The sequence below is a fragment of the Talpa occidentalis genome, unplaced genomic scaffold, assembly GCF_014898055.3.
Source record: "Talpa occidentalis isolate TD23 unplaced genomic scaffold, MPIMG_talOcc4v2.1 talOcc4.14, whole genome shotgun sequence".
Classification (NCBI taxonomy): domain Eukaryota; kingdom Metazoa; phylum Chordata; class Mammalia; order Eulipotyphla; family Talpidae; genus Talpa; species Talpa occidentalis.
Window position 1 is genome coordinate 84,075,071 of NW_023601433.1, and position 26,906 is coordinate 84,101,976.

At 59.8% G+C, this 26,906-nt stretch overlaps 3 protein-coding genes across 4 annotated transcripts; 1 reads left to right on the forward strand and 2 right to left on the reverse strand.

Moving 5' to 3' along the window:
* Nucleotides 1-581: 581 nt before the first annotated feature.
* Nucleotides 582-4,509, reverse strand: RITA1 (RBPJ interacting and tubulin associated 1). 2 transcript variants are annotated; one of them, XM_037511121.2, is made up of 3 exons: nt 4,385-4,509; nt 3,828-4,181; nt 582-1,685 (listed from the first exon to the last, which is right to left on the reverse strand). In XM_037511121.2, the coding sequence occupies exons 2-3, from the start codon at nt 4,124-4,126 to the stop codon at nt 1,181-1,183; spliced, it is 804 nt and encodes a 267-aa protein (XP_037367018.1). In that variant the 5' UTR covers nt 4,127-4,181; nt 4,385-4,509; the 3' UTR covers nt 582-1,180. The 2 variants fall into 2 exon arrangements, with proteins under 2 accessions (XP_037367018.1, XP_037367017.1); XM_037511120.2 differs by lacking the exon at nt 4,385-4,509 and having other exon boundaries at nt 582-1,000; nt 1,432-1,685; nt 3,828-4,174.
* Nucleotides 4,510-5,150: 641 nt separating this feature from the next.
* Nucleotides 5,151-21,446, forward strand: DDX54 (DEAD-box helicase 54). Its single transcript, XM_037511123.2, has 20 exons — nt 5,151-5,324; nt 7,442-7,571; nt 7,804-7,874; nt 8,404-8,592; nt 8,696-8,745; nt 9,666-9,707; nt 9,834-9,929; nt 10,551-10,672; nt 10,763-10,824; nt 10,908-11,039; nt 12,071-12,281; nt 13,663-13,797; nt 14,793-15,023; nt 15,105-15,178; nt 15,830-16,042; nt 16,953-17,095; nt 17,181-17,294; nt 17,774-17,878; nt 18,042-18,154; nt 19,597-21,446. Exons 1-20 carry the CDS (start codon nt 5,151-5,153, stop codon nt 19,812-19,814), a joined length of 2,625 nt encoding a protein of 874 aa, XP_037367020.1. The 3' UTR covers nt 19,815-21,446.
* On the reverse strand, nt 20,820-26,516 carry CFAP73 (cilia and flagella associated protein 73). The gene is made up of 7 exons (XM_037511124.2): nt 26,467-26,516; nt 25,139-25,244; nt 24,254-24,358; nt 23,454-23,654; nt 22,734-22,955; nt 22,306-22,449; nt 20,820-20,914 (listed from the first exon to the last, which is right to left on the reverse strand). Exons 1-7 carry the CDS (start codon nt 26,514-26,516, stop codon nt 20,837-20,839), a joined length of 906 nt encoding a protein of 301 aa, XP_037367021.1. The 3' UTR covers nt 20,820-20,836.
* Nucleotides 26,517-26,906: the final 390 nt, after the last annotated feature.

Sequence of the window (26,906 nt, forward strand, 5' to 3'; positions counted from 1 at the left end):
ACATCTACATGTTGAAAATGCAAAGCGCGTTTGTGGCCGGAGTATAAACCCTCGCTCCCCGCCCCGCCCTTCTGGCCCAGCACGGGGGGTTCACATGCGCCCCTGTTCCGGCCCCCTGTGGTCTCTCCCTGACAGCTCTTGAGCGTCCTGCTCTCCCCTTCTCCAACTCAATGATGTGGCTTCCAGCTGGGCTCTCCAGAACCCCGGTTCTTCTTGGAGGTGCAGAAGGGAAGCAGAGACAAGGAGAGACCCTGGCCATGCCCTCACCCAGCCCCGCAGGATGGGGTGTTAGGATTCTGGGTACCACTGCTCTCATCAAAGGCTGTGCTGGTTTCCATAAGGGACTCACCCCAGGGCTGGGCAGCGGATGAGGCCCTGAGGAAATAAGGCAGCCCCAGCGCTTCCCAAATGCAGGTGTGATTTCCAGCCTCTCAACCCTTCTATGTGCCAAGCCCAAGTTTTGTGGAAACGGGGGAATGTGTACATGTGATTTCAAAGCAGGAGACACAATGGCCCGCCTTGGCGCTCAGGAAGAGCTAGCCGACCCACGTCAGTGGTTTCAGCCGGAGCAGCCAGCACCGCTGCATTCCCGATCTCCAGCTGCCACTGCCGATGCCCACCCCGTCCTCGCGCTGCCTGCCGTACCACCCAGCCTTGTTCTCCAGACCCAACCTGGTCTGTCCTCTCTTTCCTTACCCTTTGGGAAAAAGAAATCGGCAGAAATCATGGCTTTGATGAGCTAGTGATATATTTCATACATAAAAATAAATGCATGGCTATTAAGATAAAACAATGTCCACCCACCTATGACCCAGACCCCTGTGGTCCACATTCTATGCCTGGGAAAAGTCCAGACTCAGCTGGAAACGTCCTGAGCAGGAAGTTTGGCGTGAAGGGAGGGAGGAAGCCTCCAGGCTGGCGATCAGACAGTTTATTCACACTTGGCACAAGGAGATGTGATGGCGGTGGGCCCCCGGGTTGGCACTGATGCGTCCGCTGGCTAAGACGGGAATGGAAATGGGCATCTCCAGGGGCGGCCCTCAAGCCCACATGGGGTGAGGGGAAGCAGGGAGCATCTAGAGATGGTCAGATCCTACCCTGTTTCTTCAGTGCCTCCGCAGAGGCGCCCCTGACTGTGATCCCAGCATGGGGGAGAGGACTGAAGAAAGGGCTATGAGGCTCATTTCCAAGGGGGCCTTGGTTTCTGGGTGGCCCCACCTCGACGGGGTGTAGCTGGCACTGAAACACTGATTGGGCGAAGCCTGGGGGTCACCAGGGGGTTCCGGAAGGTCACCCCCGATGGGGACGGCCTGGGATCCGGAGGCCTACTTTCTGGGGCACTGGTGGGTGCGTGACCAGGGCTGGGGACATTCAGGTGGGTGAGGGAATGGGAACGCCCTCTCCTCAGAGGACGCGGAGAGCTTAACTCACCCACTGACAACCTCCGGGAGTCTGCTGCCACTCCGGGCCCAGTCTTCGAGGGACCAGTGGGGTGAATGGCTCTCACTGGGGTCTCCCTGGAGCGGGGCGAGTGGCTGCCCCGAGGAGTAGCTGGGGGTGTCCAGAAGAGGGTGTGGAGTTTTGCAGCATCTGCTTTTGCCATCCACGGGGCCTCCCAGCTGGTGCCCTTGGGGCGGGAGCCAAACAGAGACTCATCACAGTAAGATGGCGTGTGGCTGATCAGTCTGCAGAAGACAGAAACAGTGAGCTGGGGAGTGAACAGAGTGTCCAGACTCTACTGCCCAGCGTGGGGCCCAGTCCTGGCCAATTTGCACATTCCATCCTTCAGGCCACTCTGATTGGCTTAGGAGTGACCACTGAACCTGTTCCGTCCAGTGAGAATCTGCCTTAGGACCTCTGTTGAAATAACAGGAGGGAAATGTTTTGCCACTTGGCCTTGGAAAGCTGGCAGGATACAAGGGCAAAGCAGGTGGCAGCCACCTCACCTGGAATGGGGGTGGGAGGTACGGGGGCATGGGGAGGAAAGAGGAAGCAGTGGTAACAAGACAGAATCCCAACCAATTTGAACCCCTCTTCTAGGGATCTAGAATACAAATGGAATCTGGTCTTTTGTGACTTCTCACGCAGAGTCGTGTTTTCAAGGTTCATTCACGCAGCATGTAGCTTTCTTTTTTGTGGCTGAATCATATTCCATTGTATGTATGGGAGCTGATCTTTTAGAAACAAAATGAGAGCCCATTGCCTCTCAATCTGCCTCATGACTTCCCCTCTCCCCCTTTGGAAGCCAAGGCCTCCCCTGGCTGACACTCTGGCTTCACAGGCCCCATGCAGCTCGTTGGCCATTCTGTTCCAGCACACAGACTTGATTTCTGTTCTTTCAACACCACAAGAGCTTTTGCACTTGCTGCTCCCTCTGCCTAGAATCTTCTGGAATCAGGCTTCCAGCTTTAAAGCCACTCTACCCCGAATGTCCTTTTGCTGCTGAGGCCGGCGTGACTAAGTTTTTTGGCACTTGCAACCAAGAGCTCAGATTAATACAACCTCAGTGTTTGACCCACTTTTCTGAGTGACCAGGTCAGCCAAGCCCTCTGCAGGCCTGTGGGCTGAAGTTGAACAACTCAGTGGCAAGTAGAGGGTGCGCCTGTGTGGCACTGGAAGTTTTTGACCAATAACATCTCTACCTCTTCTGCACCCCTTCATTCAACAAGTTCTACTTGTTGGCATCTAGAACAAAATCCATCCTCTAGATGAGCAGCGGCTTGATAGTCACCTCCCTTGTCATGGACACCGTGCTTCTGTTAATGCAACCTCTGTATTTTCAGGCACGTTGCAGGTGTCAGTACTGCTAATGTCAACCTGACCCTGATGCATGGAAACAGTCAGGCGCATTGCCCACAACCTGACATTGTAATGGAGTCTTTGCTTTTATCGAAATTTATCTCCTTTACAGGCACCATTCCTGCCCTCAGGTTTCCTCATCCAACGTTTGTCCTCAGAATGGATTCTAAATTTAACCATCCAGTTGTTATGGCAGTATGCCCACCCCACCCTCCTCATTCATGCTGAATTTTAAAGAGATAATTAAGATTAAATGAGGTTGTAAGGGTGGGACTCTAATCCAAATAGGAATGGTGTCCGATTCAAAGAAGCAGGAGAGAAAACAGAGGAAAGACAACGTGAGGACAGTGAGGAGGAAGCTATCCGCTGGCACCCTGGCCTTGGACTTCCAAGCTCCCAACAGTGAGAAAATAAACTTCTATTGGCTAAGCCCCCAGCGTCTGGTATTTTGTTACAGCAGCCCTCACTGAGTAACACACCCACCTTCTGTGTCTTTGTTCAAACCACTGACAATAATAAATAGGTGACTTCCCCAGGCCCACGACTAGACATCTCCCTCCAAGATGAAACAATCCAAATAGACTTGATTAATGAACAAGCTAATTCATGAAAACATAGCAAAACCCATTTTCAAAATGATTTGCTAGCATTTGGAATAATCCCATCTATCAACCACATTAATAATCTCACACAAACTGCTCTGTGATCTTGAGCAGATTATCTGACTTGTCTGGGCCTCAGATGCCCCGCCTTGGGGATGGGCATTCCACCATCAGTCCATGACTACTGTTTATTGAGAGCTTCCTACGAATCAGGTTACTGTGCCAAGAACTGTACTTCCCTCATCTCATTTAATCCTCCCAACAACTCTACTAAATAGGGATCATTGGTCCCATTTTCCACGAGGCAACCATGGCTCAGAGAGGTCAAGGTGCTTGGTCAAGGTCACACAGCATGTAAACAGCAGGCCTGTCACAGGGACCCAGGTGGCCACACTGAGTACAGGCGTGCATCTCCCTACCCCTTACCTGTATTTGTTCTTCTTCCTTGGTGTGAGGGTCGGGGTGCTGCCCCTGGAGGAGGTGGTCTCACAGCTCCCGTTGGCCCCTGAGGCCCGTGACGTCTCTGTGCCCACGCCTTTGGTTCTGTTGACTTTCTCTACCCACGGTGGGTCAAAGTCTGGAGGGGCCAGCCGGGCGCCCGCAGGACTGCCAAACAGAGTCTCGTCCACGTAGGATGCCTTGGCCTTCACCCGGTAGCGGTGCTGCGGGTGGAGAGTCTGCATCCCACTGACGGCCAGCTCCGTGGGGGTCTTCATGCTGCCCATGGTCCAGGGGGACAGTGGGTGTCCTGTGCTGGCCAGGCCCCACCACCAGGGATCCCTGTGAAAGAGGGTCAGGGTGGCACCCCTCTGTCAATGGCAGTGCCAGGGAGGCCAGAAGTCCCCATGCCAAGGGCAAAAGGGTCAAGCTGTACCTCAATGAGTCCTCAAAGGGGCATTTTGCCCCATTTGTTACCAGCCAGAAAACAAACTACCATGCTCACTTAGGAGCAAGAATAACAGGCGGTGCGGGCCCTCGCCTACCTGGAGCCAGGCGCTTCACAGGCATCGTCCCCTGTGAGCCTCAACAGTCCCGCGAGGAAGCTTCGATCGTGTCCATTCCACAGACGACCAGACTGTGGCTCCAACAGCTGAGTCACACGTGTGGGTCACACCTACAGACCGGAGCCCAGAGCTGTGCACTTGGCCATCTTCTTCGATGGGGGCTCACGCGCACCCCCTCCCCCAAGCGCCCCACGTTCCCAGATCCCCGAGTCAAAGCCCGGTGGATGCAGGAGACCCCGCAGTCTGGTTCATTTCCTACCTGAGCATTCCGGCTGGGCACCTGGGCTCACCTCCCAGCGCCCTCCGCTCACTAGGTCCGCTCTGGCCCGCGAGGGCGCGCGCAGCACCCGCGACCCCCGTTCAGCCGCGCCCCGCACTCCGCAGCCAGGCCGGGGCCGGGGCGCCGGGGCCGGGCGAGGGCGCGCGCGGAGCGGGAGCGCTGGCCGGGGCGCCGGCCCTTGGCGACGTGCGCTCGGCGCGCGCATCAAACAGCAACCGGCCAGGCGGGCGGGGCGCGGCCGGAACCATTCCCGCCCGGGGGGGACGCCCCGTTCCGGACGCCCCCAAGTTTCCCAAAGCCTCGGAGACGGGCGCCCCGCGCCCCGGAGGGGGTGTGCGCGCGTTCCAAGCCTCCGCGCGCGGCAGGAGGGGGGGGCGCCCCGGCGCAGAGGGGGCGCCCCCGGCCGCGCAGTGGGTGCGTCCCCGCAGGCGCCGCCCCTTCCCGCTGCCCTGCGCCCGGGCCCGCATGGCGGCCGGCACGCGCCCGGCGGCCGGCCCTCGGTCTCGCGCGGCCATGGCCCAGTGGAGGAAGAAGAAGGGGCTCCGGAGGCGCCGGGGCGCGGCCGCCCAGGCGCGCAGCAGCGACTCGGAGGACGGCGAGTTCGAGGTCCAGGCGGAGGACGACGTGCGGGCCCAGAAGGTGCGCGCGGGGCGGTGCGCGCGGGGGGCCCGGCCCTCGCCCCGCGCCTCGGGCTCCCCGCGCGGGGGTGGGGCCCGCCGGGGCGCCGCGGCCCGGGACGGGCTGGGCGCGGCGGGGGCGCGGGCCGCGGGCGAGGTCGGGGGCCCGGGGCTGGGGCCGGGGCCTGGGGCCTCCCGGCCGGCGGCGCAGCCTGCGCCCCTCATTGGCCACCGTCCGCCCAGGGGGCGGGCCCCCGTCCCATCCGGCCAATGGAAAGTGTGGGCGCCGACGGTGTGACTTGGAGAGTTTGGGGAATTCTTGGGAACTTGAGTGAGGGGGGCCGAGCCACGTGGTTGCAGACGGTGACGCCCCCAAACCCCCGGGAAGCTAATCCTAGACGGAGCCTGCTCCCTGCGGGCCCGGTCGTGCGCAGAGCTTTACGCGCCTGCCTTAATCCGCACCCCAACCCTGTGGCCTAAGTACGATCACCCCGTTTTTCCAAGGGAGAAGCTGAGGCCGAGGGGGCTGGAGGAGCTCGATCACAGTCTCGGTGTGTGGGAGGGAGAGCCAGCTGCCATCCCGGCCCCGGGGTCTGCTCCGCGTGCACCACGGAGTGCCAGCTGTGTACAGATGGGGAGAGGGGGGCGGGCCTGTGAGCAGCGGGGGACAGCTGTAACCCATGACCCCCACCCCATCTCTGTGCTCTGCCCTGGCCTGACACCGAGCAGGCTCAGGGTAGGTAGATGCAAGAGTGGGCGCTTACAGGGGAAAGGGCTGCACCTTCCCTTCAGAGCCAGAACTCCGCAGCGTCTCCACCCCAGCGGAGTCAGCGCCCAGCACCCAGCGGTGTCCATAAATGTGGAAGAAGGTGGTGAACAGCAGAGGGTGCAGAAGACCAGCCGCATACGCCTTTCAGATTAAGGGCTTTGCAGAAGGAAACTCTGTGCAGATCCGCCCAGACCCTGTACTGGCTGCCGGGCAAAGGAGAAGCTGCTTAATGTCTCTGTGCCTCAGTTTCCACATGTAGAGAAGGCAGGTTTGCCTCCAAGACAGCAGAGAGGGTTCATCCATGTGTCCACATGGCCTACTCATTCAGCAAACATTGTTGGGCCCCCGGTGCGTCCCGAGCAGGGGTTGGCAAGCTTTTCCTGGAAAGGACCACATGGTAAAGACTTTAGGCTCTGCAGGGCTATCTAGTGTTATTGTCTTTTTTGTTTGGTTATTTTACAATTTTTTAAATGTGAAAACCCTTCTTAGCTCACGACTCCACGGGGTAGGCTGCAGCTTTGACCTTGGGGTGATGGGCCCCGCACAGAGGGTCACAGTGGCAAGTGCATGGACCCTGAAGCAGGGCTCATGTCCAGCCCCCGGAGCTGGCTGTGTGGCCTGGACAGGGCTCCTCGCCTCTCTGCGCCTTAGTTTCCTTCTCAACTGTGAAAGGGACAGAGTAACAGCGCCCGCGCACAGGGTTGTTTTGAGGATTAAGTGGGTTCATTTCTCAGAAGCTCAGGGGCACCCGGCTTGTAGTAAGTGCCTGGGAAGGTTTAGCTGTCATTCTGAAGCCCTGTGGGCGAGAAGCTTCCCCAGGAAGGGGCGTCAGGGTTGGGGCCCTGGAAGGCAGCTCTGAGCCAGGCCGGAGAGCCCTGAGTCAGGGAGGGGTGAGGGATCAGGGAGGGGCTTGGGTTGGGGGCAGGGCAGCTGGAAAAGCCTATTTCCTCGCACGGGTGGGTGTTCTCATTGGCTCCCTAAAGTCTTTAAGTTTCCAGGGCCTTGACAGGTGGGGTGGCGATGCGATGGCCGGCGGTGGGCAGTGCTGGCCACCCCTTCCCATTTCGTCTTCACAGCATTATGGGAGGTTTAGGCTCTTGTCATCCCCAATTCCCAGATGTGCAGACAGAGGCTTGGGGAGATCGCACCCCTCACCCTAGCTGCGATTGAGACCCGGTCGGCAGCCGCCATGGTGCCCACTCTGAACCTGGCCCAGCCAGGGGGTGCCTTTGCAGCTGCCATATGATCTGGCAGGAGAGGCTGCAGCTTGAATTGGGGAGATTGATGGGCAACATGCCCCCATCAGCGCCCTCAGTCCCCCGTGTTCTGGTGGGGCCTCGAGTGACCCTGCCACTCTGTTCTCCCCCCAGCCGGGTCCTGGCAGACCCTTGCCCGCCTTCCCCGCCTCAGAATGCATGTCGGACGTGGAGCCGGACACGCGGGAGATGGTGAGGGCCCAGAACAAGAAGAAGAAGAAGTCGGGCGGCTTCCAGTCCATGGGTGAGTGAGCAGACATGGGGGCATTGGGGTGCAGCAGGGGCATCTAGAGTGTTCGAGTCAGAATCGCTGTTGGCAGAGTTGCCTCTAAGTCTCAGGAGCTCTCCACTTTGCTCTATCAAGTTCCTTTTTTTCTTGCTGTTTGCTTGTTGACACTTCACATTCAGCCTGGGTGGTTTTCTAGGGGGGTACAGAGGACTCCCCACCTCCCTGGCCATTCCCCTGTCTCTCCTAGGCTTGAGCTATCCAGTATTCAAAGGCATCATGAAGAAGGGCTACAAGGTGCCCACGCCCATCCAGAGGAAGGTACGGCGGGGGGCTCCTGGGTGGGGTGGGGCAAGCAGCAGCACCCCGTGTCCCGCTGGCACATCTGTGACCCCCCCACCCTGCTCTGGCGAAGTCCCACAAACTTGCCCATTTCATAGGTGGAAAAAGTTGGCCCCAGCAGAGCAGACCTTGACTCTGGGCCTCTGCCATTGAGTCTCCTGGAGGCTGCCCACTGCTGAGCCCCAGCAAGTACCCTGCAGGCACCCCAGTATCACCCAGGATTGTTATCATCAAGTCTTTAGCTGAGAGAGACCAGGTTTTTCTGGGGGCCTGAGGCGGAGGACTAGACAGGGTCAGCCTCTGCCTGAAGGACGTTCCGTCCCGGCACAGAGCAGGGGGTGGTGCATCCCGGAGGCTGTACGGGCAGCTTTAGCAAGAGGGTGCTCAGTTCCCTGCAGTGGGACTCCCTAGTTGGCCCATTCCTCAAGGCCTCGAAGCTCTGGATCACAGGCCTCAAGTACTTGGGTGCAGGACTCACCCTCTTCCTCCCCCACTCAACCCTCTCCAGACCATCCCGGTGATCCTGGACGGCAAGGACGTGGTGGCCATGGCCCGCACGGGCAGCGGCAAGACGGCCTGCTTCCTCATCCCCATGTTTGAGCGGCTCAAGACCCGCAGCGCCCAGACCGGGGCCCGCGCTCTTGTCCTTTCTCCCACCCGGGAGCTGGCCCTGCAGACCATGAAGTTCACCAAGGAGGTGGGTCAGGCCGGGCGGGGGAGGGCAGGGCTGAGTTGGGACCTGCTGGGGGGCATGAGTGGCCGAGTCATCTCCCTCATCCTCTCTCTCTCTCCCCCTACAGCTGGGCAAGTTCACCGGCCTCAAGACTGCCCTGATCCTGGGCGGGGACAAGTAAGAGCCCCCGCACCCCTGATGCAGGCATACCCTGTGCCTCGGGCCAGGGAGACCGGGCCTGCGGGCTTACTAGCACCAGCAGCTTCTTGGCACATCCAGATACTGACCGGGGAAACGTGCAGTACAATTCCCAAAGAGCTTGCCACGTGCGCTTGGACAAAGACTCCGGCGCTCCTGGGAGAAGTCTGGGGTGGTGCCAGGGCACCCGAGTGGGCCGCGTAGTTGTGAGGTTCGGTAGCCCGAGTGTGGTGGTCTCAGAGTCCACGGCACAAAACTCGAGGGTGGTTTGTGACTGCTCAGATCTGCAAAGCGTGTCGTTGGCTGATGTGCGGTGCCTTCCCGTCTCACGGATGAAAAGACTCAGGCCATGGCTGGCCCAGACCCGAGATCAGGACCCCGGCTCCTGCGCCTTTACTGCCCCTCCCCCAGTTTCTTGTTCTCTCAGAATGTCACTGTCACTGGTCACCCTTGATTTTTCTTTTTCAGTGCTCTTTTGCCCATTTTACTAATTCTGTAGCTTGTGATTGTTAGAAGTGCTATCCTGGGCTCAGCCTGGCCCAGACTTTTGGCTCCTCCAGGTGTCCCGGGCGTGTTTCCGAGGAGGACTAAAGTTAGGGGGTGCAAGCTCAGATTCCAGGGGAAGCCCGGACTCCTGGTGGAGCAGGCAGCAGTTCCAGGGTGGGCGGCTGCTGGGTGGCGCTGTGGGCCAAAGGCAGCCTTGTTGCTCATGGGGGAATTCTTCGTTGTAGCAAATTTTTTATACGTTTGAACTTGTCTGTCTTATCAAGGCAATGCCTTTTCTTAGTATGGCAGTAATAACCTTTCCCCAGTTCTAAGCCTGAGGGCAAGGTGTGGGGACTCCTGGGCATTTGGGTATGAGAAGGGAGAGGCACTAAAGGGACACTTTTTCCCCCTAGAATGGAAGACCAGTTTGCGGCCCTGCACGAAAATCCCGACATGTGAGTCTGTGGATGGGGGATGGTACTCTGGGGCCCTTTCCAGGCGACCAACAACTGGGCAGAAGAGGGGGGCTGTGGTTGGTGGCCGTGGGCCAGGGGTGACCTGGCCTGCACACCCCTTTCCAGAATCATTGCCACGCCTGGGCGCTTGGTGCATGTGGCTGTGGAGATGAACCTGAAGCTGCAGAGCGTGGAGTACGTGGTGTTCGATGAGGCCGACAGGTAAGGCAGCATGTACACTCGGTGCACCTGAGGGGGTGGGGGGTGTGAAGTTGCCCAGGGGAGACCTATGTGGCCAAGATGGAAGCCACAAATGTGGGCCATGAACCTCGGGCAGTCCTGGAGCTGATCTCTGGAGCTCCCAGGACCAGTCATTTTTAGTTTATCTTACATCCAGGAATACTGAAGAAAATAATAACACCCACCCAGTTGAGAGCAGTCTGGAGCCAGGAGGGCAGAGTCAAAGCCCTGTGACTTTGGGCCAATGACCCAGGGTTTCTGGGCCCAGCGTGGGGCTAGCCTAGCAGGCACCTCTCAGGTGCGGTGGGGACAGACTCACTGATGTCTGTGAGCTCCTCAGATCCGGGGCCGGCACAGGGTGAGGGTCAATATGAATTCGTAAGAAACATACCTGGGAACCGGCTCAAGTGCTCAAGGTCATCACTGCTTAGGGAACGTTGTCAAATAGAGAGAAAAGGGCTGAATTAAAGAAACAGGTGAGGCCAACACAAGTCCATGTGGCAGACGGTGTCCTTGGGGCAGGATGGAGGGTTTGGAACTCACTAGAAGGAAGCCCCTGCCCTGACACAGCCCTGCCCTTCACCTCTGCCCTTTGCACTCCAGGCTCTTTGAAATGGGGTTCGCAGAGCAACTGCAGGAAATCATCGCGCGCCTCCCGGGGGGCCACCAGACAGTCCTGTTCTCCGCCACTCTGCCCAAACTGCTGGTGGAGTTTGCCCGGGCAGGTGAGTGGGCAGGGGAGCCATGCAGGGACTTGAGGAGGAATTGGGGGGCCCTGTCTCCTGACTCCTCTACCCACCCCATGCCCACCACAGGCCTCACAGAACCTGTGCTCATCCGACTAGATGTGGATGCCAAACTCAACGAGCAGCTCAAGGTGAGGCCTACGCCCCTGCCCCTTTCCAGGCCGCCTGTCAGGTGGGCCCCGAGGTACAAACACAGGGGCCCCTCTCCCCACAGACCTCCTTCTTCCTTGTGCGTGAGGACACCAAGGCTGCCGTGCTGCTTCACCTGCTGCGCAATGTGGTGCGGCCGCAGGACCAGACAGTGGTGTTTGTGGCCACAAAGCACCATGCCGAGTACCTCAGTGAGGTGAGGGGCCCTGACGCCAGGTGTGTGGTGGGGGGCGGGGGTGTGGCACCAGCTTGCAGCTGCGGTTCCCTGCATGGCCACCAGGGGGCAGCACCAGAGCGGGACACGGGCTGGCCCGTGCTCCCAACTTTTACTTAAAAAAAGTTCAACACATACTGAAGGCCGCAAAGTAGGTAAAGGACCGCCAGCTACTCGGTTATCAGGTCATAGCCCACCTTGATTCGGTTCCTCCTTCCACCCAGGTTATTTTGAAGTAGCTCCTGGCCTGCTCTCCTTTCCTCTTCCGTAGATTTTCAGTGTCCTGTGCTTCACGTTTTTAATCGAGTGCTCCCTGCTTGCAGTGAGCTGAGTGCATGTCCTGGCCCAGGCAGGCGGTCTGAGGAGCTTTTCCTCACGTGTGTACCCGTGTCCCTCAGCCACAGCAAGGGGATGTCCTGGGCCCTGAAGGCCACCGGGCCCCTTCCCGGTCTGGGGCTAAGTTCAAGGCTCGCTGGGTTTCGCTTACTTGACTTGCATTAACGGTGCCTCCTCTGCAGCTGCCAGGGTCATGGATGAGTAAGATCAAAATAGAGATTTTGAAATAGCAGTTCGCCTGCCTGTGCGCCTGTGCCCTGGGCCTTTCTCAGCCCGTGTGTGCGCTGACTTTTTTAGCCTCCTAGCAAAGTTGCCGAGCAGGGGCTGTTCTCCCCGTTCTAGGGTGAAGAAAGCAGAAGCACCGAGGTGTTAGGTGACTTGCCCGAGGTCACACAGCTTGTTAGTGACGGTCAGGAGGAGGCTTGTATCCTGGGTGGCACTCGCAGCCCCTGCCTGTGTTGGCATCTCTGCATTAACCCCACAGTGAGGCAGGGGGTCCCATAAGCCCTGTTTGTACTGGTGAAGATAACAAACTGGGGTGCCCAGCACAGCAGGGCTTCTGGCTGAGACCTGAGAACCTGTGTTCTACCTGACCCCCTCCCTGGCCCCCCAAGGCCTGGCCGCCTCTCCTGCCAGCCTCCTCCTCACCTCCCCACCTCCTTCTTCTCTCCGGGCAGCTGCTGACAACCCAGCGGGTGAGCTGCGCCCACATCTACAGCGCCCTGGACCAGACGGCCCGCAAGATCAACCTGGCCAAGTTCACACATGGCAAGTGCTCTGCCCTCATCGTGACCGACCTGGCAGCCCGGGGCCTGGACATCCCGCTGCTAGACAACGTCATCAACTACAGCTTCCCCGCCAAGGGCAAGCTTTTTCTGCACCGCGTGGGTAAGAGGGTGTCTGGGCTGCCAGAAGGGGGTGCTTCTCTCATCTTGAGGGCACAGGCAGGATTCTGGTGGGCAGCCCCTCCACTTCCCGGATCCTTGATGACATGACTCTTCAGTCCCCTCCCCCCTGAAGCCCTCTCCCTGAAGCCATCTTGTCAGCGCCTGTGCAGCCTTCAAACGCCACACCCAGCCCTCTGTGTCCCGCCACATCTGCTGCCACTGGACTTCTGGGCTCCCTACCTTGTCACTGCATGGTCAGCCCCACCTGCCCCTCAGCCCTCCCAGATCACTCGGGTTAGCTGTGTCACACTCCCTCTGACGTCACCCTGTGTGCCAGGGGCCCCGCAACTTTGTTTGCATCCATCTGCATAGACTGAACAGCAGTGAAGGAGGAGATGCTGGCTTCCCTGGTGGCCTGGGCCTTGACCTTAGTCCGGCTGCACAGGAGGCCTCATCTGGGTCTCCGGCTTGGGTCCACCTTTCTGTTGGTCACTTCTTGCTGTTTCCAAGTTCCCATTGTTCTGGGAAGGCTGACTTTGCACATTCCTTGAGGGGTCCCCAGAACCCCCAAAGGGAATTACTCATGCATGATGTGACCACCAGTGTCATTAGGCCACTTCCAAATGTGGTGATATTTTGTGCAAGAAGCAGAAACAGGCCAAAATGTAAGGCCACGTGTGGATTCACTTGTCACAGAATTGGAGCCTCACTGGACGTTCTTTCCTGTCCTGCGTCTGTGCATCAGGCGTGTTTCCATTCACCATTCAGTGTCATAATTCTACGACGGGTCAGCAGATTGTTGCTGAAAAGGCCTGGATAGTATTGTGGCTTTGGGACCAGAGTTTTGCTGATCACTGCTGTTGTCCTAGACAGTATGTAAACAAATGAGCATGATCATGTGCCAATAAAACTTTATTTACACAAACAGGTGGAGGGCCGAATTTGGCTGCTGGGCCACTTGGCTGGCCCCTGCCCTCAGCTGTATAATTCCCATGGTGGGGCCATCAGATAATTACCTTAACCAGCCCTTTGTCCTTAAGCCTTTAGGTGGTTTCCAACTTGGGGCTGTTCAGACAGATCCTAGCAGACATCCCTGTGTGTGAATCTGTAAACTTGGTTATTTCTTTGGGGAGAATTCCCAAAGTGGGGCTGCTGAAGACTTTGATACTGACACTGTGCAGTGCTTTGTCTTTACTCCTGCAAACTTCCCAAGTCCCAGGTGCAGGAACCTGGTGACTGTCAGTGTGCCTTCCCCCTTTGTGGGGGCTCCTCTTTGAGGCATGGCCTTGGCTTGACTCATACCTTTGGGGTTCAGGAAATGGGACTTGTGTTGGCCTCAGGACTTGTGTTTGCTCCATCTTGACCACTGTTTGCTCCCGCAGGCCGTGTGGCCCGGGCTGGTCGAAGTGGCACAGCCTACTCCTTGGTGGCCCCCGACGAGGTTCCCTACCTGCTGGACCTGCACCTGTTCCTGGGCCGTGCCCTCACCCTTGCCCGCCCCCACGAGGAGCCCTCAGGTGCGTGGAGGCTGGGGCAGGGCTGGGGTCCCCCTCGAGTCTACGGTATGGGCCTAGGGGATGAAGTGTCCTGCTGTGGGAAGAGGTAGGGCTGGATTTGACCCCTGTATTTTAAATTCAGTATCTTACATAAAAATCTGTGTTCCTGCCTTTTGTCAGAAGGCAGGCGGTCACGGCCCGGGTGAGCATGCTTTTTCCGGGGTAACTGTTAAGGCCATACTACACCATGGCACCCTCACTAGGTGGACCCCAGGTTCACTGCATCCCCCACCAGCCTGCTTCTCTTGTCCATGCACCTGCCCAGCCCTTGAAGTCGTCAACTTGAGACTGAGTTTTCGGGGAGACCAGCGCAGGGAGAGAGAGCAAGGAGGGTCAGGCTGTGCGCACAGAACTCTCCTTCAGGGTGGGCGGGTGGGATTGTAAGGTCCTCAATGCCAGTCCTCTCGTGTGGCCATGGCCACCTGGGAGGGTTGCTCAACAAACTGAATCAAGTTACTTGCCCACAGCAGGGAGGGGGAGCCCATTGCTGAGGGGGCCGCCCCGGCAGGGAGTGAGCACAGGGCATGGCACCCCGCCGCCTGATGCCTGGCCCTCACCGTACCACATTGGCTGTGGTAGTGACTACCAGCCAGCCGGGGCTTCCCAGAGCTCTGGGGCGCTTGTGCCAGGGGCAGTTTGGAAACAGGCAGGACAGAACAGGGTGAGGAGGAGCCTCTTCTGGGCCTCCATTTCCTGTCTGTAAAATGGGGGTGTTGCAGAGTCACTGGTCTCCGTGAGAACGGTTTTTCTCAAAGGCCACGCAGTCACTATTTGAGACTCCAGGCTGTAGGTGGGCCCGTTCCCTGCCCTCGTGTGCAAAGGTGGCCACAGGAGACAGGAACCGACAGGCCAGGCAGCGCTCACATGAAGCTGCCGTCTAAGGTGGACGTGCTGGGCCAGTCCGAGAGCTGCTCCATGGTGACCGTTTCTCTGTTTGGTCGTTTGTGGGCCGGCAGGCGCACCGGGCGGGGACGGAGTGCTGGGCCGCGTGCCGCAGGGCGTGGTGGACGACGAGGACTGCGGCCTGCGGACCACGCTGGAGAACTCGCTGGAGCTGCGAGGCCTGGGCCGCGTGGCCGACAACGCCCAGCAGCAGTACGTGCGCTCTCGGCCGGCGCCCTCACCCGAGTCCATCAAGAGGGCCAAGGAGCTGGACCTGGCAGAGCTGGGCCTGCACCCCCTCTTCAGTGAGTCGCAGCCGGGGTGGGGAAGGGCCACAGGCAGGCCCTGCATAGCTGCCCCTGGCCTGACACCTCCCTGTCCACCAGGCTCACGCTTCGAGGAGAAGGAGCTGCAGCGGCTGAGGCTGGTAGACAGCATCAAGAACTACCGCTCGCGGGCGGTGAGTGGGGGCGGCCAGGCTGCTGGAGCGGGGTGACGGGGTCATGCTCAAATGCTGCTCCTGACTCCCAGCAGAAGTTTCCAGCTGAGCCTGCAGGTTCTTCACCTGCATCCCCGGCTCTGCAAGCATCTCCAGAGATGCCCCTTGTTCTGGAACCATCCCCACTGGTCCACAGCAGGACCCCGTGTGGCAGTCATTTCCCACCACCACAGATGGGTAGACTGAGGCTCACGGAAGCAGGTGACCCGCCAGGGCCTGATAGAGGCCTGAGGAGCTGACTTTAGATCACCTTGAGCCTCCCACTGGACACCCCACCTGGTGCCTCTGGGTGGGATACACAAAAGTGAGGTGAGAACTACCCAGGCCGGCCCAGCCTGCCAGTATCAGGAAAGGGGAGCTGGAGGGTGTTCTGCTTCCGAGCCCTGGTGAACCGGGGCTGAAGTCTTAGCCCTGGCTTCCCCCAGCTGCGTGACCTTGGGCAGGTTACTGGCCCACTCCGGGCCTCCCTTTCTCGCTGTGAAATACGGGTACGAGAGTACCTGCCTCACAGAGGAGACGGCCTTGCGAGGAATGTATAAAGAGTCCGCCAAGGTGGGGACGATGGCACTGGGGAGGATCAGTGGGTGAAGAGCTGGGGTGTCTTCTCCACAGACCATCTTTGAGATCAACGCCTCCAGCCGGGACCTGAGCAGCCAGGTGATGCGAGCCAAGCGGCAGAAGGACCGAAAGGCCATCGCCAGCTTCCAGCAGGGGCGGCAGGACCGGCAAGAGGGCCTGACCAGCCGAGCCCTGAGCTGCCCGGCCCCGCGGGAGACGCAGCCCGAGCAGGAGGAGGAGGAGGCGGCTGTGAGGGAGAGTGTGGAGGTGCGTGCTCCTGCTCAGGACCCTGGTGGTGTCGGCGCCTGGGGTTGGGGGATGCAGTGAGCCAGTCCACCCTGGCCACTGACCTTCAGCCTCCCTGTCTGCAGGAGGGGGCACAGCCCTTGTCCTGCCCCTTGTCTAAAACCCAGGGCTCAGAATCTGGGGTACGGGCACTGTGTGTGACCTAACATTCTCGGCAGTGTCTGGGGTGTCAGGTCCCTTGGGAGGCAAGCAGGTCCCCAAACCCAGGGGACAGATGCAGACTGGGCAACCTCTCCTCTGCTCAGGTTGGTTTTTGCCACTGAGTGCACTGGTCATTTTCAGAATGATGGGGGTGGGCCCAGGGGTGCCTCTGGCACTGTCATCGTCACTGTCTGTCTTAGCCCGAGGTCCCAGGCAGGCAGAAAGAGGCAGAGCGGGGGAGGGCAGCGGCCTACATGGGGCCTCAGCATGGGAAGGCTGGGATGCCAACCACAGAGGTGTCCCCATCACCTCGTGGGCCAGGCCCTGGGCCTGCTCGCCCGCCATGTTCCTCTCACATTTGACCGGGTAGAAAGCTCAGCCCACAAGTGCAGTGGAAACCCCCTGGTCTGGTTCATGTTCTCTAGGGCAAGGCCAGCCCGGAGAGGGGCAGGGCTGGGCCTTGGTCACACAGCCTTGGTCACACTGGACTGAGCAGGGGCTGGACACATCTTGCCCCCCCCTCACCCAGGCCTCCTCCAGTCCTGCTTCTGCTGGGCTTGAAGTGGAGGTGGGGGGCTGCGTGTGCAGATGAGACTGTGCATGGCAACACACAGCTTTTACTCCTGGAAACTCTGGCCCTCGGCTCTGGGTAGGCTGCGGAGTGGGGCGGCCCTGTGGGCTCCCCAGGGGCTGTAGGGGTGACAGTCACCCCTGGGCCTGGGTCTGTCAGGACATCTTCACAGAGGTCGTGGGCCGCAAGCGGCAACAGCCAGGACTTGAGCGGGATGCCAAGAGGCGGAGGGAAGGGGCCCGCCAGCGGGACCAGGAATTCTACGTCCCCTACCGGCCCAAGGACTTCGACAGCGAGCGGGGGTGAGTGGCCGCTGAGCCCAGGGTGGGGCAGGTGGGTCTCATGGGCCCACCAGCCCCATCATATGTCCCTACTTTACCTCCGCAGCCTGAGCGTCGGTGGGGACGGGGGTGCCTTTGAGCAGCAGGTGGCGGGCGCGGTCCTGGACCTGATGGGGGACGAAGGCCAGAACCTGACCAGGACGCGGCAGCAGCTCAAGTGGTGAGTGAGCAGCAAGCTGGGACTGCTGTGCCCCTCGCTCGGCCCACGGGACAGGCACGAGTCCCTCCTTCCCTCAGCCCATCTGACGCCCCAAGAAACGTGACCCCCCAGTTCATCCTGCACAGCACGAATTATGACCCCTGCCTGTCTGTCTGTCCCCTTGGTGTGATCACCACAACCGGGATCTTGACTGCGCCCGTCCTCTTGCTGACTCGTCTGACCCTTGTGCCCACCTAGACTGATTCTAGGGAGGTGATGGGATTCAGCCCAGAGCCCCAGAACCCTCCGGGGGCCGGTCCCTGACCCAGTCCTTTGCGGAGCTGACCCCTGACCCGCTGCCTTGGAGACCTGGCTGCAGGGAGGGAGGAGGCGGGCGAGGGCCTGGCGCTTCAGAATTCTCCATCAAGCACTGAGAGGGCCCTGGGGGGAAGCAGGCCTCCTGCTCACGCCTCCGTGGGGCCTTCCACCCTCTCCCGCAGGGACCGGAAGAAGAAGCGGTTTGTGGGGCAGTCGGGACAGGAGGACAAGAAGAAGATCAAGACCGAGAGTGGCCGCTACATCAGCAGCTCCTACAAGCGGGACCTGTATCCGGAGGGGCGGGGCGGGGCCAGGGTACTAACTGGGTGGGGTTCGGGCCGGGGCCTGGCCCGCTGGGGCTGCCCCTCCCCGCCGGGTGGGGCCGTCCCTGCTGGCCGGGGTGGCAGGGCCGTCCGGGGCTGCACGCTGCCTCCTTAACGCCGCCGCCAGCTACCAGAAGTGGAAGCAGAAACAGAAAATTGACGATCGCGACTCGGAGGACGAGGGGCCGGCTCACCAGCGGGGCCCCGCCCGGAGAGGTGGGAGGTGGGGCCGAGGCCCAGGTGAGCGCCCGCGGGGCTCCTCCCGGGGCTCTTCCCCGCTGCACGGTGGTCCTGGCCTCGGTCCTCTCCCCCGGCCTGGCTCCCGCGGCCCGGGAAGGGCGCAGGTGGCCCTGGAGCCCGGCTCTGCCAGAGCTCGTGCAGGGCGGCCAGGCCGGGGCCGCGGCCCTAAGTCAGTGCTCGGGGCGGGGGACAGGAGCCGGCCCTGCCCACCCCCTCCGCCGCGGGGGAGCGGGCTGAGGGCTTCCGCTTGCCCACGCGTGGCCTGGGAGGAGACTCACAAGGAGAGGGCCTGGCCCGGAGTCACCCCATGACCTGCCACCCCATCCCACCCTCGGGACTGGGCTCTCCCCTCCCGTGTCTCTGAGCCTCATCTTCCTCCTGCGGCTTCTCTGCTCTCCTGCCTGCCGGTGGCTTTTCTCCTGTCTCCCGTCTGCCTCTGCCTCTGCCTCTGCCCTTCTCTGCCGCTCTGCAGCCCTGTTTCTCTCCATCTTTGTCTCTGCCCCATCTCCGCGTCTGGGCTCAGGTGGCCTTGGAGCCCTGCCCCACCCGCTGCTCATCGCCGCCTTGTCTCCACCTGCGCCTCTCCCAGTCTCGGGCTCTTGGTTTGCCTCTGCCCTTCTCTCTCCTTTGTGCCCCTCCCCCAGAGTCCCTGTCTGCAGACTGTCCCTGCCTCCCTTGGCCTTAATCCACCTTCAGCTGCGGGGAGAGCAGTTGTTGTCCCCTGCGCTTTGTGCGCCTTGGAGTGATGGGTCCTTGTTAGGCTCCCAGGCTCCAGACAAGAGTCTCACCTGGGGCCGACTCAGTAGCCCTCCCTGAGGGAGTCCTGCAGAGGTCACTTGTGGGTGGGGAGGAGCTGGGCAGCGAGGGTGATGGGACAGGAGGGTGACCCTGGGCTTAGGGAGCGGCCAGGGCGCCTGGTAGGTGCCCTCTGCTGCTGCCACTTTGCTGAGTGATTGGACAAATGCCTTTCCTGGCCCTGCCCGAGAAAGGTTCAGCTATAGCCTTTTTTCATCTAAGAGCCTGAGCGTGAGGGAGACAGGGAGTGGGGTCTGTGTGCTCACTGCTGGGTCTGCAGTTGAGTGATTTGTAACATAACGGCTGCGCTTGGGAGGTGGCACCTGCTCGAAGCACTGCTCATATAGTTCCTTTGCTCTCCCTGGGCCCACGAGGTAGGTGCTGTTACTCATGATTCACAGAGTGGGAAATTGCGGCTCAGAGAAGTTATGACTTGCCTTAGTTCCCAGAGGGCACAGCCGGGATCTGAAGCCCCGCAGCCCTGGCCTGTGGCCCACACCTACTGACCGGTAGACTGCCCGAGCTCCTGCAGACACCTCCGTGTGCCAGATGCCAGGCCCGGGCAGTGAACACTAATGGGAGTGGGGCAGGGGAGCCTCCAGAGGCCGCTGGGCAAGGCTGAGCACCCCAAATCCCTGTCCTGGCAGGTGCAGCCCAGTCCCGCAGTCCGGCCGCCCCCTCTGGCCACGTGCGCTCCGAGCTGAAGACCAAGCAGCAAATCCTGAAGCAGCGGCGGCGGGCCCAGAAGATGCGCTTCCTGCAGCGCGGAGGCCTCAAGCAGCTCTCTGTCCGCAACCGCCGCCGGGTCCAGGAGCTGCAGCGGGGGCCTTCGGCCGGGGGGCCCACTCCAAGAAGGGCAAGATGAGGAAGAAGATGTGAGGAGGGACCCAGCCTCGACTCCCGTGTGGCCAAGCGTCCCTGCCTGGCCTGTGCTGATCCGGGAGCTCCCTGTGGGAGCTGCAGCCATGGAAAGTGACGCTGTGTGGCCCAGGAAGGCGGTGGCTGCCTCCGCCCAAGACACTGCGCAGGGTCATGCAGTTGTCAGAAGCTACCAGCAAGGCCTGCGGGCCAAGGCAGGGCGGGAACTCGGCGCTGTTTCCGGGTTCAGAGGTCACGGTCACCACTCTAAACCTGGGTGCCTCGGCTCCGTGATGTATTTATAATGTAATAAACCTTTATTGAGCACATCTCATGGGCCAGGAGCACGGTCCGCTCAGGCGTCCAAAGGGCCAGACCAGGTCGGGGCCTGTGAGTGAGTCTGGTATGACCCCACCCCGGCCCCGAGGGTGGGCTCTGCTGCTGTCTCCATTTCACAGATGAGGAAAATGAGGCCCACGGGACAGGTCACCAACCTGAGGTGACAAGTCAGAAGCTGGTGGTCAGTTCCCCTGCCTCCTGCTAGGACCACTGGCGACTGGAGAGGACTGAGGGCTGGGGGACCGGACTGAGAGGGGTTAGCTCTGCCGCACTGCACACCAGAGGTCAGCCTGTCCGTGCTCCCCGCCCCTACTTGGGAGGCCAAGGGCAAGCCCCAGTAGTGAGTTTGAACTGTGGGGTCCACATACACGGTTTATTTGGTACCTTGGGGTCTGCATTCACAGATTTGACTGACCTTGGATGTCGGTTGGTTGAGTCTGAGGACTTGGACCTGTGGATACTTAAATCCTGCCTGGCCTTTGGATACCCGGGGGTCAGATCCCAGACCCCAGTGTTGTTCAAGGGCCCACTGTCCTCTCCTGTGCCTCGTGTATCCCCATCGCAGTCCAGGTGGGGAACCGCGTGTGGGGAGAGCCACGCAACCCTCACCCCAAAGGAGATGTGGCCACTGTCTTCCAGGGGCAGAGCCCTCAAGGGCCCCCCACTAACCAACTGCTCACCTGCGCAGTGCTAGGAGCTGGAGGTGGCGGGCTCGGCCTGACCAAGGCTGGCCAGCATGGAGGTGAGGTCCAGGATGAACAGCTTCACCTGGGGAGTTACCGACACGGCCAAAGTCACAGCCAGGCCCTGAGCCTGCTCAGCTCCCCACCCCCCAACACCAGGGAGAGGGGGCTGCCAAGCAGTGGTGGGGGGTAGAGACCCCATAAAAGGGGTCCCAGGGACAGTGAACCCAGCCTACACCGTTCTGGGTTCTCAAAGCCTCAGTCCGACCCTCCCCAATTCAGTAGCAGATCACCATCACCTGTATAATTAAATTAGCATTTTTCATTTACACCATTTTTTTCCCTTTTAATTGGATCAGTCATACTTGATGGACGACCTGCTGCCATCTTCGCCACGGGAAGCCCGCCTTTATTTTGTCTTAATTAGCTTATTGACATGCGCTCCGTGAGCACCCATCGGCCCACTGCGGAGGCTGGAACTTGGCGAGCTTTACCTGTGGGCTTTCCTTCCACGTTCGTCACTGAACTACAATCTGAGAGGGAAACTCCCCACTGAAAATAGAAGAAAATAGCTCGTATAGGGGATCCCTGGAAAAATAAGTGCCCTGAAAATGAACTGAACTCTGAATAAGTGCCCTGAAAATGAACTCTGCCTGCAGGGAGTGAGTCCTAGGCCAGAGTCAGGAGAAGGGGTTGTTGAGAAGGGACTGACATCTGGTTGTGTGGAGGCTGTGTCCCCCAGAGTTGCGTGAACTGCAGGGTCTCTGGGCCACATGTGGAGCAGGGTAGCCTCTCCAAACCCCACCAACTCGGGACATGGTTTGAGGGTAGGCTCTGCGGACCCAGTTTGTGGCCGTGGGTCGGGCCCTGCCTGTTGGGTGCAGGACAGGGGTGCAAAGGGGAGGGGTACCTCCAACTGGTTTCCTCAACTGCTCAGAGGGGCGTGCAGTGGGTACCCACTGAAACATAACGGAAGCGTCTGAAGGCAGAAACTTCCGCAGTTGTCAACCTATGACATGTGTTCTATGACCTTGCAAACAGAAATAAAAGCCAGCACGCTGGCCCACAGCGACGTTTGGTGGCCCTGCAGTGCAGAATGAAAGGCCCCACAACCCGGCCCTCCAGAGGGGGGCCTCAGCCTGTGCACGGTTGGAGGTGAGAGTCAGGGACTCATTAAAAGTGATCCTGCACCTCCTGATTTTGCTCTGATATTGCGGTTGGTTAGTGCTGTGGACCTTGGTAGAAAGGCTGGCACCACTATACAGAGCCCGTCGTCCTGACCACACAGCAGACAGGCTCCAGACGAGCCAGGACCACCAGGCAGGAGGGCCCCGCGGCCATGCAGCCCGTTCCTGGGCTCTGACCTCAGAAGGTCGTGCCTACTCCAGAGAAGGTGGGATCTCAGGCACCATGATGTTCCAGAAGGTTCGGGGGCTGGAGATGACATGAAAAGGGGCCTCACCTGCTCCAGCTGACCTCAGTGTCCTCCGGGTCCAGGGCCAGTGGCTGCCTCTGATGCTGGCACACCAGCTGGAACATGTTGAGTGCCCACATCCGGGTCCGTCCCAGGAGCAGGGTCTTCTCAGCTGCTGTGTTCTGGATCTGAATCCACTTGGATTCCTGGGGAGCACCCCACCCCCTTATTAAGGTATACGCTGGTCAGAGGGCTCTGGGGCCTCATTCCCCACCGGATGCTGGTGGGTTCTGGCAGGGAGACCGCAGGGGGTGGGCATTCCTGATGCTCTGGGGGAGACAGGGCAGTGAATCTGGGGAGACTGTGCTGGAATCTCCCATTAGTGTACCCCAGCTGCTCTTAGCCATCCTGCGCTCCTCCACTGCCAGCGCAGGACTGGAATGGGGCTCCGGGCAGGGACTCGGGGCCCACCTCCGCCTGCCGAGTGTACCCAGTGCAACGTGTTCTCCCGCGCAGCCTCCAGGCGCTCCAGTAGCTGCGCCCGCCGCTGCCCCTGCCGAAGCAGCTCGTCCTGCCAGGCATCCTGGAGCCGCTGCAGCCGTGTGCGCGCCTCCTCCAGCTGTGCCAGCTGTTGGCACTCTGTGGTCCTCAGAGCCGCTAGCGTGTCGGCCAGGCCTTCGAAGCGTGCCACCAGCTCCGAGACCTCCTGGAACTGGAGGGTGTGCTCGCTCGAACCTCCAGCCCCCACTCGGCCTGGCCTGCGGTGCCTCAGCTGAGTGTGAAACGGGGGCATCGTACAGCCTCCCCCTTCCCCCCCAGATATGGGGATTACTGGGGCTCCCCTCCACCTCTGCATACGCCAAGCCTCACTGCCTGTTATTAACGTTAATTTCTTGTTCATTCAACTGATACTCCCTGAGTGCCTGGCTCCTCCCTCTCTCTCCCACCTGCCTGACTGTGCGTCCCTGAGCCAGTTACTTTCCCAGGCTCAGTTTCTCCATCTGTAAAATGGGCTTGATAATAACGGGTCCCATTCACCGCGCCGTGGAGGTAATTCAAGAGCACGCCTGTCCGTGGTGCAGTAAATGCTCAATAGGTGGTGGCTCCTGGCACACAGCGGCCCAGTAGCGTGCCCTTCCCAAGCTGGCCTGAGCCCCTCGGCGCCGCGCAAGGGCGGCGATCAGCCCGGTACCTGCCGCAGGCCTCTCACCTCCGGCAGCTGCTCCAGCGCTTGCTCCAGCAGGTGCGCGCAGGGCTCCAGGCGCTGCTGCCGGCGCTGCAGCCGCGTGCGCTCCCGCTGCAGCTCGGCGAGCTGGGCCCGCAGCCGCAGCGCCTCGGCCTCCTGGCGGCCCGCGCGGTGCCGCTCCTCCGCCGCCCTCCGCAGCGCGCGGCCACGACGGGCCTCGGCGTCCTAGGGAGTGGACAAGGAGAGGAGGCGACGACCCCCCAGGACATGGGAGCTTGCGGGACTCACAGCTTGCAGACCGCCCCAAAATTTCTCTAAGGGCGGCAAACGGTTGGCTCTGGGGCAAATTCAGCAGACTCTGCTCCTGGTCGCATCCTCTCCCTTGTGACCCTCTACTTTTTATTTATTTATTTTAAAGATTTATCTTATTTATTTATGCATGTAAGAGCTGGGGTACAGGCCAGAGGTGCGGGAGGTAAGTGGGGAGCAGAACAGGCAGAGCCACTAAAATATACTGCTAAGGGGAGCTGAGGGCTGCACTGGAGAGGTCTGCTGCACCCTGTGGGTCAGCTCCCTGGCTGGGATTGAACTCCTGCTGCTGTAGCTGGCGAGAGCTTCACAGTGTTGAGACTTAATCCCTTGCACCACCGAGGAGGCCTGTCTCCCTCTACTTTTTAAAGTCAAATGCTTGGAGCAGTGCATCCTTGTTTCCCAGACACCCCCTTTTCGTAAGTGCACTTTTTATATTTATGTGATCTGTCTGGCCTCTATGGGGCTGTGATTTTGCCGCTCGAGTGACCTGCCTCCCAGTAGTCTGCACCCACCTGCAGAAACTTGTCAAATCGGACAAAGGACCCCTTCAGCTCCTGCTCCTTCTGCTCCAACTGCTGCCAGCACAGTTTCAGGGCTGCCTTGGTGGTCTGGAACACCTGGGGGGTGAGGAGTGGGTGTCAATGTTGAAGAGTCGACTCATCCAAATCCTTTCGGGCTCACACTTAACCTCAAGCCTCTGTTGCCCCTGATCTGTTGCTGCACCCCTGCTCAAATCCACACACGGCTCTCCCTACCCTTTGAGGAAGGCCTCCCGGCCCCCTGCAGCTCCTGTTTGTCAGGTCCTTGCCTTTCCTTCTGGTCTCCTCTTGCCTTCTCTTCCCTGTCATCCTCACTCCAGCCCCTTGACCACATGTGCTTTGTCCTTATCTTTCAGGTTTTGTGCATGCTGGTCCCTCTGCCCTTTTCTCCCTCCTGGCCCATCTCCCTTTGCTGTTGACCTCCCATTCAGCAATCTCTAAGTCACCGCTTCCTCCAGGTAGCCCTCCTTGACTACCCCATGTGGAGTTAGGAACTTCTTCTGGGCTCCCACAGTTCCTGCTCAGTGTTTACCCCCCAGCAGTCTCCCAGGCCAGTTGTTTGTCTTCTCTAGTCCATGAGCCCCATGAGGGCTAGGATTGTGGTGAGACTGCTAGATCTCAGCACATTGTAGGTGCTCAATACACAATTATTTACACCAACAACTGATCTCATTTGCTACCCATTTGAGGAAAACCAAGGCTGAGGAAACCAAGGCTGAGAAGGGTGAAATGACCTGTCTCAGACCTTGTAGTTAACAAGTTGGCTCCATCACTTCTGATCTCCCTGTTCACTGCCATTATTATTATTATTATTTTGTCTGGGATCCCAAGAGTCTCAGGGACTCAGTGAGAGCTCACCTCCTTCTGGGCCCGCAAGGCCCGGTCTGCATCTTCCAGCTCCCGCCTTTTCTCCAGCAGTCCCAGCACGGGTGGGAAGTGGCCCACATCCTGCTCCAGTGTCTTTCTGGGGGGCTCAAGGAGGAGGTGGTGGTGAAGGTAGCAAAAGTCAAGGCCCCCCAAACTCCTGCTAGTGCCTGGAGTGACCCCAGAAGTCACCCTGAGCACAAGGCACTGTTCTGGGTGCAGGGGTGAACAAGACACAAAAATCCTTGTATCCCCATGGGATAGAAATAAAGAATAATGGTTCTGGGGCATGGAAGGTGCTAAGGTGACCAAAGGAAATCTTTGACTGAAAGAGAGGCTGAAAGGTTTCTCTGAGGAGGTGGCATTTCACCGGGGACTTGAAGGAAAAAGAAGAATAACATTGCAGGGAAGAGATTCTAGGCTGAGGGAACCGCCAATGCCAAGGCCCGAGAGGAGCTGGGTGCACGGGAGGAGAGAGGAGGTGGGAGAGCTGGAGGGGAGGGAGGGAGAAGGAGAGATGGGGATGGAGTCCCAGAGGCTGTGAGGGTCAGCTTGTGGTGGGGCCTGGCAGAGGCGGACTTTGGCCTTGACTGAGTCAGGTAGGAGCCATGGAAGGGCTTTGAGCAGAGGAGGGTCCCTCTGGGGAGCAAGGGCAATAGAGGGAGCTGGGCAGCATCAGGAGGCGAGTGACGGGGCTCAGCGATAATCCAGACCTGGAGCTGGAAGGATGTTGCCACGGAAGTCTTGGGGGGAGCACATCTGGGATGTGGGAGACCAGTTCCTTGCTATGGCCAAGTTGAGCATGAGATGGAGGGGCCCGGGAGGAGGCTGGGTGCTGGCGTCAGAAAAGGGGCTGGACGTGGCCCCCAGGGTCAGGGGCGCGGGGACAGAAGGCATGCACGAAGACCCACGCAGCAAGGTGCTCCCACTCTGGCCCAAAGGAGTCCTCTCATCTCACAGATTCTGGGACTGCGCTTGGGACCCGCGGTGGCGCCACCAACCCCAGCCGACACAGGGCAAGCTGCTGCCACTCGTCTGATGTACAGAGTTTGCGGGGGGCGGGGGTGAAGGACTGACTCTCCGGGGTGTCAGCTGGGGGTGGAGATGAGCACCAGTTAGAGACCTGGGCTGTTGACCCAGCTCTGCCCTAATCCCCGGCACCTGGGGGAAGCCACCATTTCTCCTTGAGCCTCAGTGTCTCCCACTGTGAAGTGGGGGCCTAATAACCGTCCACCAGGAGCGGTCCAAAGAGGCCAGGGCCCGGGGTGTCGGGGTGAGCCCTCCGACCAGCTCCTGCTGTCCCAGCTCTGCCTCTCACTCACAGTTTCGCTTGCAAGGCCAGTCGGAAATATTCCTCCCAGGACACTGCCATCGTCCGGGGGATTGCCCCGGCTTTTCTCTCCACCAACTGGAGTTTTGCACAAGCGAGGAGGCCCGGGTTCCGCTGAGGTGGCGGCAGCTCCCAGTACTCCTGAAGGCAGCCACAGGCTGGCAGCCTGGGTTGCCCAGGCAACCACCAACACAGCATTCCGTTGCCTGGATGAGGCTTGGGAATCCACTCTGGCAGGGAAGGGAGGGGACTGTGGAGAGGGCAACAGCCTCTGTGCCCCTCTGTGCCCCCTCTAGGAACTGGGGTGCACCGGAGAAGATGTCGGTGCTTGGGCCAAGAATTTGGTGCTGGCCAAAGCTCTTCCTGGCTGGCAGGATGGGGCGTCGCTATATGGCTATGTGTACAGTTGTCTACTAAAAAGAGTAACTATTG

Excerpts from the sequence above, each read along its gene's own strand:
- DDX54 (XM_037511123.2), top strand. The coding sequence starts at position 5,151 with ATGGCGGCCGGCACGCGCCCGGCGGCCGGCCCTCGGTCTCGCGCGGCC. Across the intron at positions 5,325-7,441 it reads ACGACGTGCGGGCCCAGAAG|CCGGGTCCTGGCAGACCCTT; the intron begins GTGCGCGCGGGG and ends TTCTCCCCCCAG. Across the intron at positions 15,024-15,104 it reads GGGCCTGCACCCCCTCTTCA|GCTCACGCTTCGAGGAGAAG; the intron begins GTGAGTCGCAGC and ends CCTGTCCACCAG.
- RITA1 (XM_037511121.2), bottom strand. The coding sequence starts at position 4,126 with ATGGGCAGCATGAAGACCCCCACGGAGCTGGCCGTCAGTGGGATGCAG. Across the intron at positions 1,686-3,827 it reads AGGAAGAAGAACAAATACAG|ACTGATCAGCCACACGCCAT; the intron begins GTAAGGGGTAGG and ends TGTCTTCTGCAG.
- CFAP73 (XM_037511124.2), bottom strand. The coding sequence starts at position 26,516 with ATGGCAGTGTCCTGGGAGGAATATTTCCGACTGGCCTTGCAAGCGAAA. Across the intron at positions 25,245-26,466 it reads CTGGCCTTGCAAGCGAAACT|AAAGACACTGGAGCAGGATG; the intron begins GTGAGTGAGAGG and ends TGAGCCCCCCAG. Across the intron at positions 23,655-24,253 it reads GATTTGACAAGTTTCTGCAG|GACGCCGAGGCCCGTCGTGG; the intron begins GTGGGTGCAGAC and ends TCCACTCCCTAG.